General features: G+C 39.6%; 2 protein-coding genes across 2 annotated transcripts in view; both read right to left on the bottom strand.

The window, feature by feature from the left end:
• Nucleotides 1-2,713, bottom strand: part of LOC110068828 (twisted gastrulation protein homolog 1-A-like) — a 33,532-nt gene extending 30,819 nt beyond the window's left edge. Inside the window, exon 1 of the mRNA XM_089298582.1 lies at nucleotides 2,220-2,713. Coding sequence (XP_089154708.1) covers nucleotides 2,220-2,294 — 75 coding nt within the window. The 5' untranslated portion in view covers nucleotides 2,295-2,713. The remainder of the gene's footprint in view (nucleotides 1-2,219) is intronic.
• A 3,409-nt stretch (nucleotides 2,714-6,122) lies between these two features.
• The window catches only part of LOC110069384 (maestro heat-like repeat-containing protein family member 1), a 29,607-nt gene continuing 19,818 nt past the window's right edge, over nucleotides 6,123-15,911 (bottom strand). Inside the window, exons 32-42 of the mRNA XM_020776909.2 lie at nucleotides 15,317-15,482; nucleotides 14,720-14,904; nucleotides 14,161-14,298; nucleotides 13,568-13,682; nucleotides 12,484-12,630; nucleotides 11,565-11,753; nucleotides 10,824-10,976; nucleotides 9,566-9,700; nucleotides 8,804-8,906; nucleotides 8,342-8,407; nucleotides 6,123-7,691 (exon numbers count right to left, since the gene is read on the bottom strand). Coding sequence (XP_020632568.2) covers nucleotides 7,609-7,691; nucleotides 8,342-8,407; nucleotides 8,804-8,906; nucleotides 9,566-9,700; nucleotides 10,824-10,976; nucleotides 11,565-11,753; nucleotides 12,484-12,630; nucleotides 13,568-13,682; nucleotides 14,161-14,298; nucleotides 14,720-14,904; nucleotides 15,317-15,482 — 1,480 coding nt within the window. The 3' untranslated portion in view covers nucleotides 6,123-7,608. The remainder of the gene's footprint in view (nucleotides 7,692-8,341; nucleotides 8,408-8,803; nucleotides 8,907-9,565; nucleotides 9,701-10,823; nucleotides 10,977-11,564; nucleotides 11,754-12,483; nucleotides 12,631-13,567; nucleotides 13,683-14,160; nucleotides 14,299-14,719; nucleotides 14,905-15,316; nucleotides 15,483-15,911) is intronic.

Genomic DNA, 15,911 nt, shown 5'->3' on the forward strand with positions numbered 1-15,911 from the left:
CATTGAAAAGCTGGCTTATAGGAATTATGTTTTTGCTCGATTTGTAAGACTGGCTTGTTGCTTTCGGTAAAACACTATAGAAAGTTTTTAATTTCGGTTTAAAAACGGGTACAAGTTCAGAAGTAAATACGAGAACGCACCAAAAATAACTCGAGATAAATTGGTTGTAGTTATGTGAGCATTGCAAGAAACAAAACAGTAGACGCCTGTAAAAGAGAAGGAACTGGCCGAAAAATATGGCAGAAAGAATTGGCCATAGATCATGAACCGTTGAAAAGCTGGCTTATAGGAATTATGTTTCTGCTCGATTTGTTGCTTTCTGTAAATTTATTGCTTTCGGCAAAACACTATAGAACGTTGCTAATTTCGGTATAAAAACGGGTACTAGTTCAGAAGTAAATAGATATGGACAAGACTTCGAAACACCATGGCCCAAACCTAAAAAATCACCTTGAGGTTGGCTGCAAAACAAGATTTGCAACTTATTCGCTAGTTAATAACCAGACATTTTTGATCTACAAAACAAAGAGTAACTTCTTAACAGAACGCAAACTGAGTTGAGAAATCAAACATCAATTATGTTCGATAATAAGCAAGAGAGAATGGAGAATTGATTCTGTGTAAGGAAACTGGCAACACATACATTGTAAATATTGGACAACACGACAAATCAATTGTTTAACTTCAGGGAGATGCGTCTCCTTGGAGTCAATGAAAGGCGAGTCTTGATTCGTCCCGGTCAATCCTGTTTCGTCTTAGTACAACATGAGTAGTAAGAAGGAGATTTTACCTTGCCGAGTGCCGTTCTTCCGCTTGGGTTAGCGCAACTCCTATTTCTGTTTCTTGACTTAGATTCAGCGCTAATTGCTTCAACACGACATTACTTATTCACATCCAAAACAATTCGCGAAGAGAAAAAACAAGCCAAAACAAAACAAAACAGAGCCAACTTCATATTATTGAAGTTATGCCATCAACAACTACAAGCTTGTATCCATACATTGTAAACAAGCATTGAGGACCAAAATGGAAACTTCATGACTGTTCCTGAGTACAATCATCAAAGAGCAAAAGTTAACTTGCTGTCTTATCGTTGGATTTGTTCTTCTTTGTTTACATTTAAACTACTGCTAATCGTTGAACACACTTATGAAAAAAAAAAAAAAAAAAAAAAAAAAATTAAATATTTGTCGTTTGTTATTTTCATTATGTGTCTGCATCCATCGATAGGCTAGATCCACAGGTGAACTTATCCTTACCTCACCATGTGTTGCCGCTATATAACAATTGTTCCAATCTTTCTCCAGTAGTCCTTAGTACGTGCGTGCCTCGGTAAATGCTTTGTTTGGTAAATGCGGTAAATGCGCGCGTGATCACGACAGGTCCTTCGATATAGTTGGATTATGGAACAGGAATGCAAAATTTGTCAAATATGCGAAGGTTTTTACAGGCTATATCTACTTATTAATTGAAGATATGAGGGTACGGGCCAGGAATTTGAAAGACAAGTTTGTGAAGAGAACTACTTTTGGACGTTTTTTTTTTGTTTGTTTGTTTTTTTTCTTTTTTTCAATCATTCAGAGAAAAGCACCTGGCAAATCAATTTGCATCAGACGAGTGTCAACTATTTCCGTAATTTGCAGACCTTGTGTCTGAAAGAGAGATCGGTTCATCTCCTTTCGATAACCTTGACACTCATGAGAGCAGATTTCTAAATCTAAAACAAGTAATTAAAGAAAAATCGTTTTGCAAATGCTCAGCGATGTTGAATGTTCATGTTTCGGAAAAATAGTTTTTGGAGGAGAGACTTAATATTTCTGGGTATAAGATCACCTAAGGCATCAACACATTAGTAGCTATATTTCAACATAGCAAGGCCCATAACAAAGGTCGTTTACAGTCGAAAAGTGATTACAAAATGGGTTCAATTCATACTTTCCAATTATATTTTACAGAATAGCTTTAAAGCTGTTTGCAATGAGGATTCTGCATCATGTTATTTTCCTCTATCATCGTTAACGCCGCTTATACTTGGTTAACATTTCTATGACCAAACGATATGTATTATTATTTGGCCTTGGGTATTGAAGGCAACATCTCGTTGAGCCGTTTCGATGTACTTTCTCCTTTCCAGCTTCCCCAACTACAGGAAATAACAGACAATACCATTCCGAACTCTAAACCACAAAATGTCACTATCATCAATTAAAGCTTGTTACCTTACAATTGAGTCTTGTCCTTTTGTGCTTCAGTGAACCCGATCGATTCTGAGCAACACAATCTGTAGTCTTCATGATGACAGTCGGTGCAAACAAGTAAACTCTGGCTTCATTTGACTTGAACAAGGCGCCGTATAACTTTCAGCAACACCGCTTTTTCGGGTCTTCCCTTAAATCGTTCGTCGTTTGTCACATTTTTCCAGAACGTAGACAAATTTGGAAGCGATTAAATGAGAAGGATATTTCGGAAGAAACACAGGAAACCTCTTTCTTGCTTGCTTTCGGGACGAGCGCCATTCAACTCCAAAGTGAGAAACACGCGCGCGCCAATTTTCCCGCCTTTTTCAGGCCATCGCGTCGTTTAGACCAAACTGAAATGTCCACACCATCCATCCAGTCGTTCTAATAAGAGAACTATTCCATTCGCCCTTGTTGGATAAGGGGTGATTTTAACAAATTCGTTGGCTCGTTTGTTATTACTATCAGCTCGCATCCAATGTAGGCTCGTGGAATAATTGTTAAAGGCTCTTTTCATGCGGTCAAATGTCGCCACTTTGTGGACGACCTCTAACCGCTGCATACACTAACGGTTGATAGCGTGCGGTAGTTCAGCCAATCAGAACAGAGCATTTTTATTAGTTTCATTACATTTTTATTACCTATGAGACATGGCAGACAAAGCGTGATCACGTAAGTTATTTTTTCTTCAGGCATGAGGAAACATGTTCTTATCCACGCTCAAAAGCCACGCAATGCTGCATGTACAGCAAAACGCATCGTGCAAGCTGTCATGCGAGGAAAAACAAATACTTCACGTTCAAAAATACAAATATGTAAATTTCTTCTTCACCAATACACGCCAAATACGAGTAAATATTATACCCAGAACATCTTTCGGTCTTGTCGGTTCAGCTTCATTGCGAATTTAACCAGAAAAGTTATACAGGCTCGCTTCGTGTTGAAAACTCGTCTTATCTGTACAAAAAGATCTTCCCAATTTTTCTCCGTACTCCATATAAAAACCCGTCTCTTTTCACTTAGGTCGACGAAACAGGAATAGCGGAAGACGAAGGCTCCTACTTCCTCCAACTCACAGTATTTTTTTTAACTTATTGTGGCGTATCACTCACGAGTTTTTTTTCATGAAGACTTTGCTCGATTCTCCTAGCTATAACTCCTTCAGGAAAAAAAATTTAAAAAAATCATTTGAATTCCGGTAATTGCGGTTTGTTTATCCCTCGAACTTTGAAGTGGACAAAAATATTCTGGATATAAGAAAAATAGTTGCAATTGCATGTACAGAAAAAGGTGGGCGAGTTACGTGGCAATATCGACTAATTAACTTACATTTTGAGGTCATTTTCCCTTTCAGATTTCTCATGAGCTTGCTGGGAATTTGAAGAAACTCTCTCTAAAGTAAATTTGCCTTAATGAGAGATATAGGCTTTTTTGTTAAAACACCAACAGCAACAACAATATCAATCCAGACGGAATTCAATCCATTGATTGACTTTTGTGTCAAGCGTCTCCAAAGAGGAATCCCAGCTAGCTGCACTTGATGGGATTTGCACGTTCCAGAGGCGTTTCGGAGACTTGCCAACGGAGACTTACTTGAAACTTTAGACCGCAATTGTCGATGTTTGGTTAGAAATTACTGAAAATTGTTTTCTGTAGAAAGCATCTCAGACACAAGTCGCTGATCAGTTCATAGTCAGTTAGTTTGATGGTCTTTGATCCTCCTCTCGTGCTGGCGTTTCGTACACGCGCGCGTACGCGGAGTTTGTGATGTACTCGAGGTTTGCATGCCAATGTGAGAGGTTGTAAGCCTAAATAAGTGAGTAGCCCCAAGAGAGCTCGGAGTTGACAGTGGTTAACATTCAAAAATTGTCACGGCTACACGATAAGTATGTAAGACAATTCGCTCTATAATGACGCCGATTCTCTGGAGTGTATAGTGTTGTCTTACATTGTGTAACTTCTGATTTACCTCTGCCTGCTTTCGAATAATCTTTAACCAGCTACCAGGGTTCAGAAAATTAACTTTTCCCACTTTTGAATATGCTTAAGGAGCTTATTCTTCTCCTTGGTAATATGGAGCTCGATTTTGGTTACACGCCTTGTTCTAGCAATAAAACGTCGATCTAAGTACGGTAGGTAAGCCATTCAAACATCTCCTACAGTCGATATAATATTTACCCAATATAGCAAAATTTCCCGAGATCAAATCCGACTCATTAATACAATATAAGCCTAAATGGTACAATGAACATCATTATCTCTTAGTTCGGACAAGATGTGTTTCCAAAAATCGAAAGATGCCCTACAGGAGGAGAGCAAATGTTCGACCGATTCCGTAACCTCTTGACAGAAGGTGGTTCGCTTTGTGGATTTTGACTAACCACCAAGGACTAACCACTTGAATACTTCTGTCTCATAATACAGTATAAAGGCTTCACGGGTTTGAAATGTTCTTACCCGTAGAGTACAGGGTGGCCCTGTGTAGGGATGTGTGTTGAGTAAAACAAGCCTTCCAATCTTTGGTCTCCGCTCTTGCTGTACCTGAACAATGCGGACCTGCCTAATAAGTACCTTGCCGCAGTGTTAAGTGTTTCGCTTTTTATTCACGCGTTGGAGACAGATGGTATGTAAAAACTGTAAATATTCCCTAGTGGGTCGTGCACTTTAAAGCGTTTTTTTTACAAGACAACGAAGCTTCGTAAGTTTTTCCACGGAAATTTTTTGCGATTTTCTGACCTGTGAGCAGCTTGTCCGGTGTAATCTCCAAACATAATATATAATGATAGGTTTAATATTAATAATACATAATTATTATGCTTGTCCATGGAAAAAAGAACACTGTGATCGAAGCTGGCAATTATTTCAGATTCAGAAGGGAATCTGGTGAGAACTACACGAAGACAAAACAAAACGTTGATATGAACAATTTTTTTTTAAAAAAAGAGAAAGTCAAACATCTCGATCGACGCGAATGTAAGTGAACTCTGAAGTTTGCAGACTTGGTGTCTAAAAAATAGACGGACTCGATTCCTTAAAGTTTGCTTCGTTTGTTTTTTAAATTACAGATCTCCCATAACGTTTATTTACCTCTAACACCCTTATACTTAACCGAGATAAAAATAAAACGAATAAATAGAGATAAGCACACGGAGGGACAAACGGAAATAACAAACTGTTGAACTTACCAACATGACGTACTGTGTGTGTGGGCGTGTGCGCGCATGCTTGTAGCGTAGCCTTTCACATATATTGATGTAACTGAGTACAATGTGGTTAATAAAGGTTATGAAAAATAATAAGAAGAAAAAAATTATGGCGTACTGAAAAAAACGCGAGATCGAGGAAGCCTTGTTTGACCGTCGAATAAGACAATACACTATTTTTCACATGGAAAACTGATCATGAGGAGTCGGAATTTTGCAATACAGAGGGCTTAGATGAAACGTTCGTGAAATAGTTTCGGCGAAATCCTTTTTCAAAATATCCTCAACAGAAACAGTTTTTCGTTAAGTAGTAATCTTTTTGATTCAAATTTTTCGGGCAAATTGAGGACAATCTGCGACCTGGAAAACGTGAATAAATGCTCAACTTTGCTCACTTGTTTACCAAGAATGTAAGGCACTGAGTGACGCATTACATTTTGTTTTGCTTTGTTCCTTAACAGCAAGTCAAGTTAGTTTTGCGGTCGCTACCTTCAGACCGTTGGTACTCCGAGGGCTTCCTTACAGAGATAAATGTTATCGTCAAGTTTGACTTCGTAGTCCCCGTTTAACTTTAGGAAATTTATGGTCTTTCTCCTGAACAGTAAAACCAAAAACCAATCAAGGCCCAAGTTCGTCTTTCCATAAACTAATTAGTTCAAAATAACTTGAAAACAACGTAAGCTGTTTCTTTAAGTAATTCTTTATTCAATTTACATACAGACACTCTTTCAACATTGAACATTTGACACTTAAATTAATTTTCACCCTTTTACTTTTTTTTAGTAATCCCTTGAAAATAAGCTACTCAAAATTCCTGCGTCCCTGCTAAGTTTGCAGAATAATAAAAACAATACCCCCACGTGCATCGGTCTTAGAGAGAGGAATGTACTCTTTTAATTTAAATAACACACTGTTTGACATCATTTCAGCATGTTTGTGTTAATTTTTCATCGCTTGGCCAATCAAAACCCATATAATTTGTTTACACTAGATTGGACTCTCCAGAGGAACGGACCTTTTCGGCGATACGGCGGCCATTTTGAATTCTACTCTTTCAAATAGCTATTATGGGATGCTTAAGGGGCAAAGTAGTAAAGGGTTTGGCCCCTGAGAATCCCATAATAGCAATTTGAAACAATAGAATTCAAAATGGCCGTCGTATCGCCGAAAAGGTCCGTTATTCTGCTGTTTGCACGTGGTGTAATACGTCCGGGTATGATCGCTCCCATAAGAACGTAACCGGATTCTCTAACATGTTCCAACGGCCATCGCCATGGCCACGAGTCTACTCGAAACACTGAAATGAATAGTTAAAGTTTTCTGTTGCAACAAATACTGTTCAGATTAACTGAACAGTTGTGATAAAAGTAAAAGCCTCTTGAACACGAAAAGAGCTGTGAGCTTTTGACTACCCCAGGATTAAAGTGATCGTACTTTTCTTTACGTGTTACTAAAAGATACTTCTACAAAAATACAGGCATAGACCGATTCACTCTTTGATAAAGAGCACTTTCCAAAAAAAAAAAAAAAAAAAACATAACTAAGTAATTTAAATTGCATATCAACCACCGAAAACTTCTTAAACACATAAAACACGTAATAACTCGGTTTACACCGGGAATTCAAATTTTGTTTAATTTTAAAGTTACCCAGTGCGAGCAAAATATGCCACGCGAAATTGGCGTTCTTGTATCTGACTACCTACTTTAATGAACGCCTTTTTTGGTGCAAAATAATTTGCTGATCAATGTTGATCTATACAAATACGGGAAAAAAAAACTCTTTACCTCGGATAATAGGTAGGTTACTGCATGAAACAAAGATGTCGTTACCAACCTGGTGTATATTATCTTCAGCGTTAACTCGGCCCGGGTTGTTCGAAAGGTGGAAAACGCTATCCACCGGATAAATCACTATCAAGTGGATAGCGTGGTTTGTTTTGTTAACACTTGTCTACTGCATTTTTCCTGTGGATAAGGTTATCCACCCTTTGAACAACCCTAACCTTGTGTATACAGATCACAATGACGAAGTTAACTTATTTAGTTTGCATTGACTGTTTTATGATCACGTCAAATATTGGACAATTCTGTCGAATAAAGGTACCTAAATTTCAATACATCTATTTTATACTCAAATATTTCATGTCTTAGTTCCTATCTTTGGTCTCAATAGTCGTAGAGCAAGCTCATTGCTTCAGCGGCTTTACATCTCACTCGGGGTGAAGGATCTTTCAGTAGAAGAATCAGGGCTGAAAACGAATAGAGAGAAGTACTTTTAAGTTCATAATGAAATGGTGAAATACTTTAATATGTTTCTATATAAGCAATGTCACATTGAGTGTTATAAGAGACAATCTTTCTTTTTGAGAGTGAGAATTTTACCTAAAGTGAATTCAAGACATAACTGATTTTGAAATATTTGACCCAATTTGTCAAAAAGCCGGGGCCATTTCTAAATTCCAAAGCACCTGGCTGGTTCCCTGTCCATCAGGAGAATAAGAGAGTGGTTACTTGGGGAAATTTAACTAAAGCTAGAGGTGTTTTGGGGTTAGAGAGGGTGGAATTTTGTTGATGATGGCGAATTTCAGCCCGGATTGAAACCTTCGCTCTTCTGCAACCGCCATCTTCACTGATCTTGCTTGATTGAAAACGCAATCACCACGCATTCCCAAGTTTCCTTTTCGGCACGGCTGAAATTTTAATCCGATTACAAGGCTTCTTCTGGGATTTTTATTTCATTTTTTTAAAGTCCGTTTACCTAGGCTGAAATTTCCAGTTCGGGCTGAATTTCAACTTAGACTGGAACTTCGCCAACATCATTACCAGAGGATGTGTTTCGGACGCCAGTTTGAAATTCGCCTTGTAATCGTCCACCATGGCTCAGCAAACTTGAACTTACCTCCACACACGTGATCTTTAGATACTTCGTCCCTTCTTTCTTGAGGAAGGTTACCGAGAATAAAACCTGCAAGTCATGAAACCAACGACAGAATTTTACAGAATAAACCCTGTAAAAGACTCGTGTACATAATGTAACATACAATGGCCCAATGACTGAATGGATCGAGTGGTCTGGGTTCAGGCCCTGCCCGAGGTCTTTGTGTTGTGTCTTTGTGCTTCGTGTCTCTCTGTACCACGGGGTTTAAATGGGAGCCAGACAGCTGTTAGGTCTACCTGGCAGAATGCTTGGGGTAACCTACAATGGACTACAGCATCCCCTTACGGGTTAGCAATATTCCTAGCACCTCCATTTTACGCAAAACCGAGATGCTTTACAGAATATGCATATTTTTAAGGGGAAGCACTGTTTTCGTTTAATAAGAAGACTTCTAAGAATACCAATCAGTTGACGGTCACTCACCAGTGAATAGTGCGGCATTTGCCTTGATGTCATCTCGCGAACTCTTGTAGAATGAAACGCAGCCCATAACGTAAAAACTAATTTTATCTGGAAAATCAACAATCTGAGGAGAAAAACACAAACAAAAATGATAAGCAGGAAAAGAGAATAAGAAATTCCCAGGCAGAGAAGTACATCAGACTCCAGCTGAGTAGAATTAAAGAAAAAGATAATGCCGAACCATTGTATATATAAATTAACAAGATATTACGCGCACTGTGATTGCCTGGAAAGTTTTATCTTAACGGAAACAAAGTAAAGGGTATAGTTCATCATGGGAGAAGAACTAGAAATTATTTTCTGTTTCCAAAGAGTCATAATGAACAATCAAGGGAGTTTAAAGAACTCAAAACAACTGTGGTGTAAGCTCGTGTTGCCTCATGGCATCACATCCTAGTATGAAGGAATCAATGGTGTACCATGCTGTGTGGTCAAACTCTCGGCTGTAAGCGTCCAAACCCATTGCTCTCTAACTTTCTGGCCAACATGTATCTGAAACCCTATATCATCATTTACCCCCATTTTGAGCATATTTCATAAATTTACTTGTGGTCAATTATGCTAATTTTTTTTCCTTCCTTAAAGTTACGTCCCTATTTAAAATTTAGTGTTTATCACAAACTAGTTGTTTTGTCGTTGGTCCACTTTTTTCTCCTTCTGTTGACAGTATTGGTATCACTTATCATTATCACTTAGTAGAAGCAATGAAAATGCACCACTTACAATTAACCTTGACAAGTCGTTCATAAACTCGCCAAAATGAAGATGTCCTTCTTCTAACAAGTGCTTCTGGAACATCTTTTTTACGGACTCGGAGCCCATAAGAGGAGCAATTGACCTCAGACAACCTTTACACGCCTGTGAAGAAATCAGAAAAAATGACCACATAAAGATCACAGATTTTCACGACCGAGCCATCACTTAAGGTGGCCGAACACAGTTTTCAACTGCCTATGCCTAATTCACCATTACTTTTAAACTATTTATGCTTTGGCGCCCTTTTTCTGCAAGAGCCAAGGTTAACCTCAGAAGGGTTCATTCTCGCATTTTGGCTCAGGTTTGCGCTGTTGCCATGGCAACGGGGCTGGTTAAAAGCAAGGCTTAAAAAATGGTTTTTGTTTATTTAAAAAAAAATCCAGTCGTTAGATTTTTTTCATCATTTGCCCACTACGAATTGACTTTAAATCCCTTCTGTCAACACTCTTCTAATAAAATTTTGACATAGACGATTTTCGTAATTCGCCGTAAATCGTTTTCACCGCATGTTCTGAATTATTTAAAATCCCTATGTCAAAATTCAGATTTTTTGTGATAGATCATTCACGTGGTTTCTGAACTATTTTTTTTGCCAAACTTCTTGAAATTCTAACGACTGGATCGTTAGAAATCGGCAAGTTTCTGCAAAAGCAATCGGTCTCAATTTTTCGAGCAACTGCGCATGCGCTGCATTTAACTGGGTTCTTTCGGTAACAAAGAAAAAGCTGAGAATTGCTGGGTCCTTTGCATCGTTACCTTTACTAATATATCTTTGTAATAAAAGACTGAAGCCATCAATACACTGCGTTCAAATATAGAGCAAAATAGCACAGATACTGCGGGTGTTGAGTAAATAAAATGATCGTTCTATTGACGGCATGTTTGTTTCTTGCAGTCCATGTGCGCGCGCTAGCTAAATTGCATCAGCAAAAGCGCGCGCGAAAACTGTGTTCGGCCACCTTAATGATACGTGGCAACTTGTAGAGCTGCTCCTGTTGTAGTTCTTATCAACTCTCTAGTTTCAGCGACGCGGACGGCTGCAAAAAGCGCGGGAAGTTTTCGCGCGCGTTAGCTTTCACACCCACTGGCACAAAACCTGACGTTACAGATTAATGCTGTCTCATAAATGACAGCTGCTTGGGCATTGACCTTGTCATCAAGATCGTAACAGCTGTCTTGGGGAGTCCAGTTTCGATAAATGGTGAATACGTAAATAACTTTATACCTTAATGACTTCATCCTCTTCATTCAAATGTAGAAGAACACTTATCAAGTTTGTGTGAACTTGCTCCAGGAACGGAGCTTTTGACGGGCCATCACCAAAACGAGACAGCTTCCCAAATAAGGTGAAAGCCGCGGCCCGAACTGCATCCTTGTCCTAAAAGTTCAAACGAGCAAAAAGCAAAGAAGACAAGAATTACATCTACAATTTTTGAGGAGAATGAGACAAAAATGAAACTGAATCACACAGAAAAATATGCTGGCGTTAGGAGAATTTCAGGAGCGCACACGTTTAAAACTATTCAAAGTCCTATATGACTAGCTCCGTGAGCGGGCAAGATGAACCAAATCCTACGCTGTGATTGACTACCTGAGCGGGCAACATGGCGCTATCTTACCCGCTCGGAAATACCCGTGGTGTCCCGCAAGAAAATAGCGGGTTTTTTTTCAAATAATAAATCCTTTTTGATCAAGCTTGCTCGGTCAAGAAGGCTAGATATTGGTTTCGTTCTATTTTTGCATGTTTATGGACCTCGACTCCGTCTCGGTCCATAAACAGGCAAAAAAGAGCTTGGCCAATATCCAGCCATCTTGACCTCACGCTTGGTTAATATTAACCCGTCTGCGAGTAGGCTCACCTTCGAGTCACACACGCACGCGAAGCAATCCAGCAGGGAGGATCTGGTGCGGAAGCGCCGAACGTGAACCTACTTGCAGGCTTATTAACTGTAATTTTTACACCCACCTTCTCAAAGCACGGTCTGATTCTAAGACAAATGTTGATGAGTATTTGTCGCACATTATTCTCGTCCAATTTAGCCAGGATTTTAGCCAGTCCGGACATGGCCTCCAGCGTTATCTCGTCTTCCAAATCATCTTTGTCATCCATACCAGCCATCATGGCTGATAAAATTGTGGTTGAATATTTTTCCAACTGAAAAAAGATTCATCGAAAGTTATTCACTGTAGAGAATTTGTGCACCAGGCAAACAAGTTATGGGTATTTCTTCATTGAACGCTAGTTTTTGGCGTGTTTTTTCCTCGTTATTTATTAGTAGTTTTCCACACGATGTGCTATGAACAAAGTAAAATAGTAATAATAAATTGTAAACGACATAAGCTCTCTTGATGAGCATGTCACGCTCTTACAGCAAATTTCGAGGAAAATACTGCTTAAATAAAAAATACATTGTGGAAATAAACAAAGCTAAAGCCCCACAGTCGTTGTTTTTTGATCCCCACAGACAATCCCTACCAACATAAGAAATTCTCAACATAACTTCTTATACATAAAAAATTCGCAACAACTTTTTCAACATATGAAATTCTCATTCTACTGCATCCTGCTTTTCGCAGTAATGTTAAGGGATGTTCTCTCTTTAATCGTAGTTTATCCACAAACCCTCTATTTTGCCTTACTGGCAGACAAGAAAGGGTGTGGATAGACTACTTTAATCCAAAAAACACCTCTATGCACCGAAAAAAGACTTTTGAAGACTGATCCAACGTCAGGAGTATCTGATTACATTTTTTTCGCTAGTATTTTGCAATATTAAATATCAGTTTGCTTTCTTTCTAACCCTCTCTATGTAGAATAATCTTGATACATGCGGAAATTCGCACTTTCAGCGTTGTCTGAAGAAATTTACACCCATATACCCTACCTGAGAGTCTTCCACGCTAGAAATGTTGCCCAGTCCCCTGATACAGAACTTGCGGACAACATGTGACGAGTCGACCAGTCGACTCAACAAGCTGTTCATGAGGATTTCAACAACAGCTACCTTACCACCGCACTTCTGATCAATTAACTGGTAAACAAGAGCGAAAAAAGAAACAATGAGCAATGGCGATAGCAACAAGTATTGAATAATAAATTAAAATAATTAGAAAGAAATCACATCAGCCTTAGCTGGTTTTCATGGGGGTACTCTATCCTGGTCGAATTGGAATTTAAAGATGTTGGTTTTTGTGGAGGGAGGAAAACCTGAGAACCTGGAGAAAACTTTCAGAGCAAGGCGAGAACCAACAACAAACTCAACCCACATATGACACCGGGCCGGAATCGAACCCGGGCCACATTGGTGGGAGGTGAGCGCTCTCACCACTGCGTCATCCCTGCTCCCATTTGAATAAAATGGTGTATTTTGTTTCCCCGAGAATAGTGACGAACGTTCTGAATCAAAATTTACTGCTTCATGTGTGTCACTTACAAAACACTCACTGTAACACCCAACAACTGAACAATGTATTCTAGTTTCCAAATTGACAGTGGAAGCTCTTTGATACTCTCGTAGGCACGCCTGTAAGCGGTCCCTTATACCTCTAGTGGCCGCTTACGTGAACCCTTATCATAAGAGTCCAGCGCCAGTTACCGACACATTTTTAGCGTCCTGGGTGTCTGCTTACGAGAGCTACTACTGAACTCAACATAATTCCAGCCGACGCGACGCGCTCACAAATTTGCCGCTGTTTTAAGACGCACGACCTGATCACGAATTTAGTACAATGTCTCCCCCTGCGAAGTTGTTATGTTTTACGTGTGTCATTTGATTTGTTCTCGCCGCATCTGAAACGGCGTTTCGGTGTGGCGTAAATCAAAATGATTCTATTTTGAAAGAATATAAAGAGTTACCTAAATGTTACTCAAACCCATTCACTGACAGTTTGACAGTTAAGTGAACTTAGCAATTGCTTAAAAGATATGTTAACATAACAAGGTAAATAATATAAGCTTTCCCGGCATACCTCTGCAAAGAATGCGGCCACTACGATTCTTTGTGCATCATACACACTGGAGAGCGTGGGGTTCAACTGTTCAACCACTTTAGGAACTTGCTGAGGAACAGCTTGGCACAAGGCCCTAGAAAATGGGGCATAATCATGATTATCAGTTATGTGCTTTGTCTGAAAACTGGCACGCAAGGTTCAAGTGTTCAGATTCATGATTAAATCCATAGATTTAGCCCATGCAAGGACTTGTGCTGACAAACGGCCACCAGCCTTCCGCCCACCATTTAAGCCCGTACAATACCAAGCTCTTTATTCTTATTTAAATCTTAGAAGACTGTCGAATTTCAGCCAAAAAGCTGAAAACGGCTCCAAATTTGCACGTGGCACAGCAGTGCTGTCATTAAGCTGTGAATCACCTGTCGCCCTGATCTTCAAACCTGCAACAACCTTGTCACTTTGTGGGTGAATTAATGTCCATGTTACTGACCTTCTAAAAATGCAAACCACAGATCAGGTATCTGTTTGTTTAACTAGTGACTGGCGACATCTGACAGTTGAAAACAAGAGAACAAAGTCTTCGTGAAAAGTGACCTGAGGTATTAACGTACCGTGCGATGACAACAACACCATCAGGAAATGTCTTCTCGTCTTCAAAAAGCTTCCAGCCATCTTCCTTCTCGATCAACTGCATCAGCGTGTCGTACTTGCATCTTATGATCAGTTCTTTGATACACTCTACCGCCGTGCTGTAAAACAAAAGCACAAAAGAAAATAAATTGATAACTTTTACACCTTTGGTTCACTGGTCGACCAAATCCACGGGAAATCCTCCAGCAATCGTGGACTAATCGTCAGGCACTTCTTGGCACCCGACCAGTTTCCGAATCTTAACGAACAACCAGAAGACAATGCAAGTCCATCGACCGACGTCACGTCAACTTGTCGCCACCAGGATACATAAGGTTACCTAGCAACCTCTGTGGTGTCAACCACCGACTCGGCCAATTCCCAGAGGAATCTCAGAAAATATTTTATTGCCGGTCTACACCGAGTCCAAAACAGGTTCAACAAAACACGTGTCGGTAGAAATATCTCTAACAAGGCCTAACTGCATGATAATTCGCCAAGAAAGCATGTGTTTAGGTAATTTATACTAGGTGGACTCACCCAAGGGGCTCCACCTTTGGTCCCTTTTGCTTGTCCTTCCCTGCGGACTGTGGCGGCTCGGGAGGAAGAAGTCCCACTGAGGTGCCTAGACGTAGCACGGTCATGGCGAAAAGACGAGGAAAATGCTCCACAACAAGGTCCCCAGTCTCCTCCGAACGAAACATCTCTGTCAAACCACACGTGATCTACATGTATCAGAAAAGAAGGGTTGTACCAGGTCAGAAGTTTAACGCATAAAGGTATTTTACATCAAAAACGGCTTTAATTCTATTCACGTTTTTGTATACGCCTTACCCAACAAAATTAACACAAGGTGCTGTTTTTCAAACAAACTAGAGCGATAAAAATGTTTTCAATGACATATCAGTGACATATTGGCATATTTGTGATATTCAATCTAGCAAGACGGAGTAATACGCTTTGACAGCGTGTTTTATGTTCTATTAGGGCAACGAACTACAAAGATTGGTCACACATAAGAGAGACGGGAGAAAGGAAAATCATCACCAATCTTGATTAACAAGCAAATTCTCAAAACAAACATGAAAGGAAACATCGCAGAAAGTTATGAAAATTCATATTTCGAGGTAAACTTACCGCCACAGGTTGTACTGTTGCTATTCTGATGGTTTCCTTCTTATTTTTAGGTTTTGGTTTTTCCTGGTATGGAAGAGATCGCAGCGATAAATCCAATACATAGTCAAATATACTCAGCGAAAGGTTCGACTCGCCAGCCATTGTTCTCCAGATATCCAGCACGTGCCTAAAAAACAAGGTAACACTAAAATGCAACGTACAGAAATTTCCCGCCTTTTAAAGTGCACGCGCACACAGTTGCAAATTAGTTGACGAATGCCACCCATTTTCCCGCCTTTTTTAAGACGACGACCATACCAGAGTAAAATAACACTGGAAGACGAATGCCCATATTTTCCCGCCCTTTTTACATGAGGTGCTTCACGTTTTCCCACCCTTACTGCAGTATGGCATGATCTTAAAATGGACAAACAAATTTTTGGCAGTTTCTCGCCTTAACAGAGTGGACCAACGCAATTTTAAAAGCGGGAGACGAAAGTAACTTATCATTCCGCCATGTTAGAATTGATCTTTGCTGTCCTCCAAAAAAAGCTTCAACAAATCATTGATTTAAAATTTGTTCATGGCAAAACTTGTTCTCAACTAATCAATTTTG

The sequence above is a fragment of the Orbicella faveolata genome, unplaced genomic scaffold (genome assembly GCF_042242905.1).
Source record: "Orbicella faveolata isolate gen_17 unplaced genomic scaffold, um_ofav_v1 contig_3, whole genome shotgun sequence".
NCBI classification, from domain to species: domain Eukaryota; kingdom Metazoa; phylum Cnidaria; class Anthozoa; order Scleractinia; family Merulinidae; genus Orbicella; species Orbicella faveolata.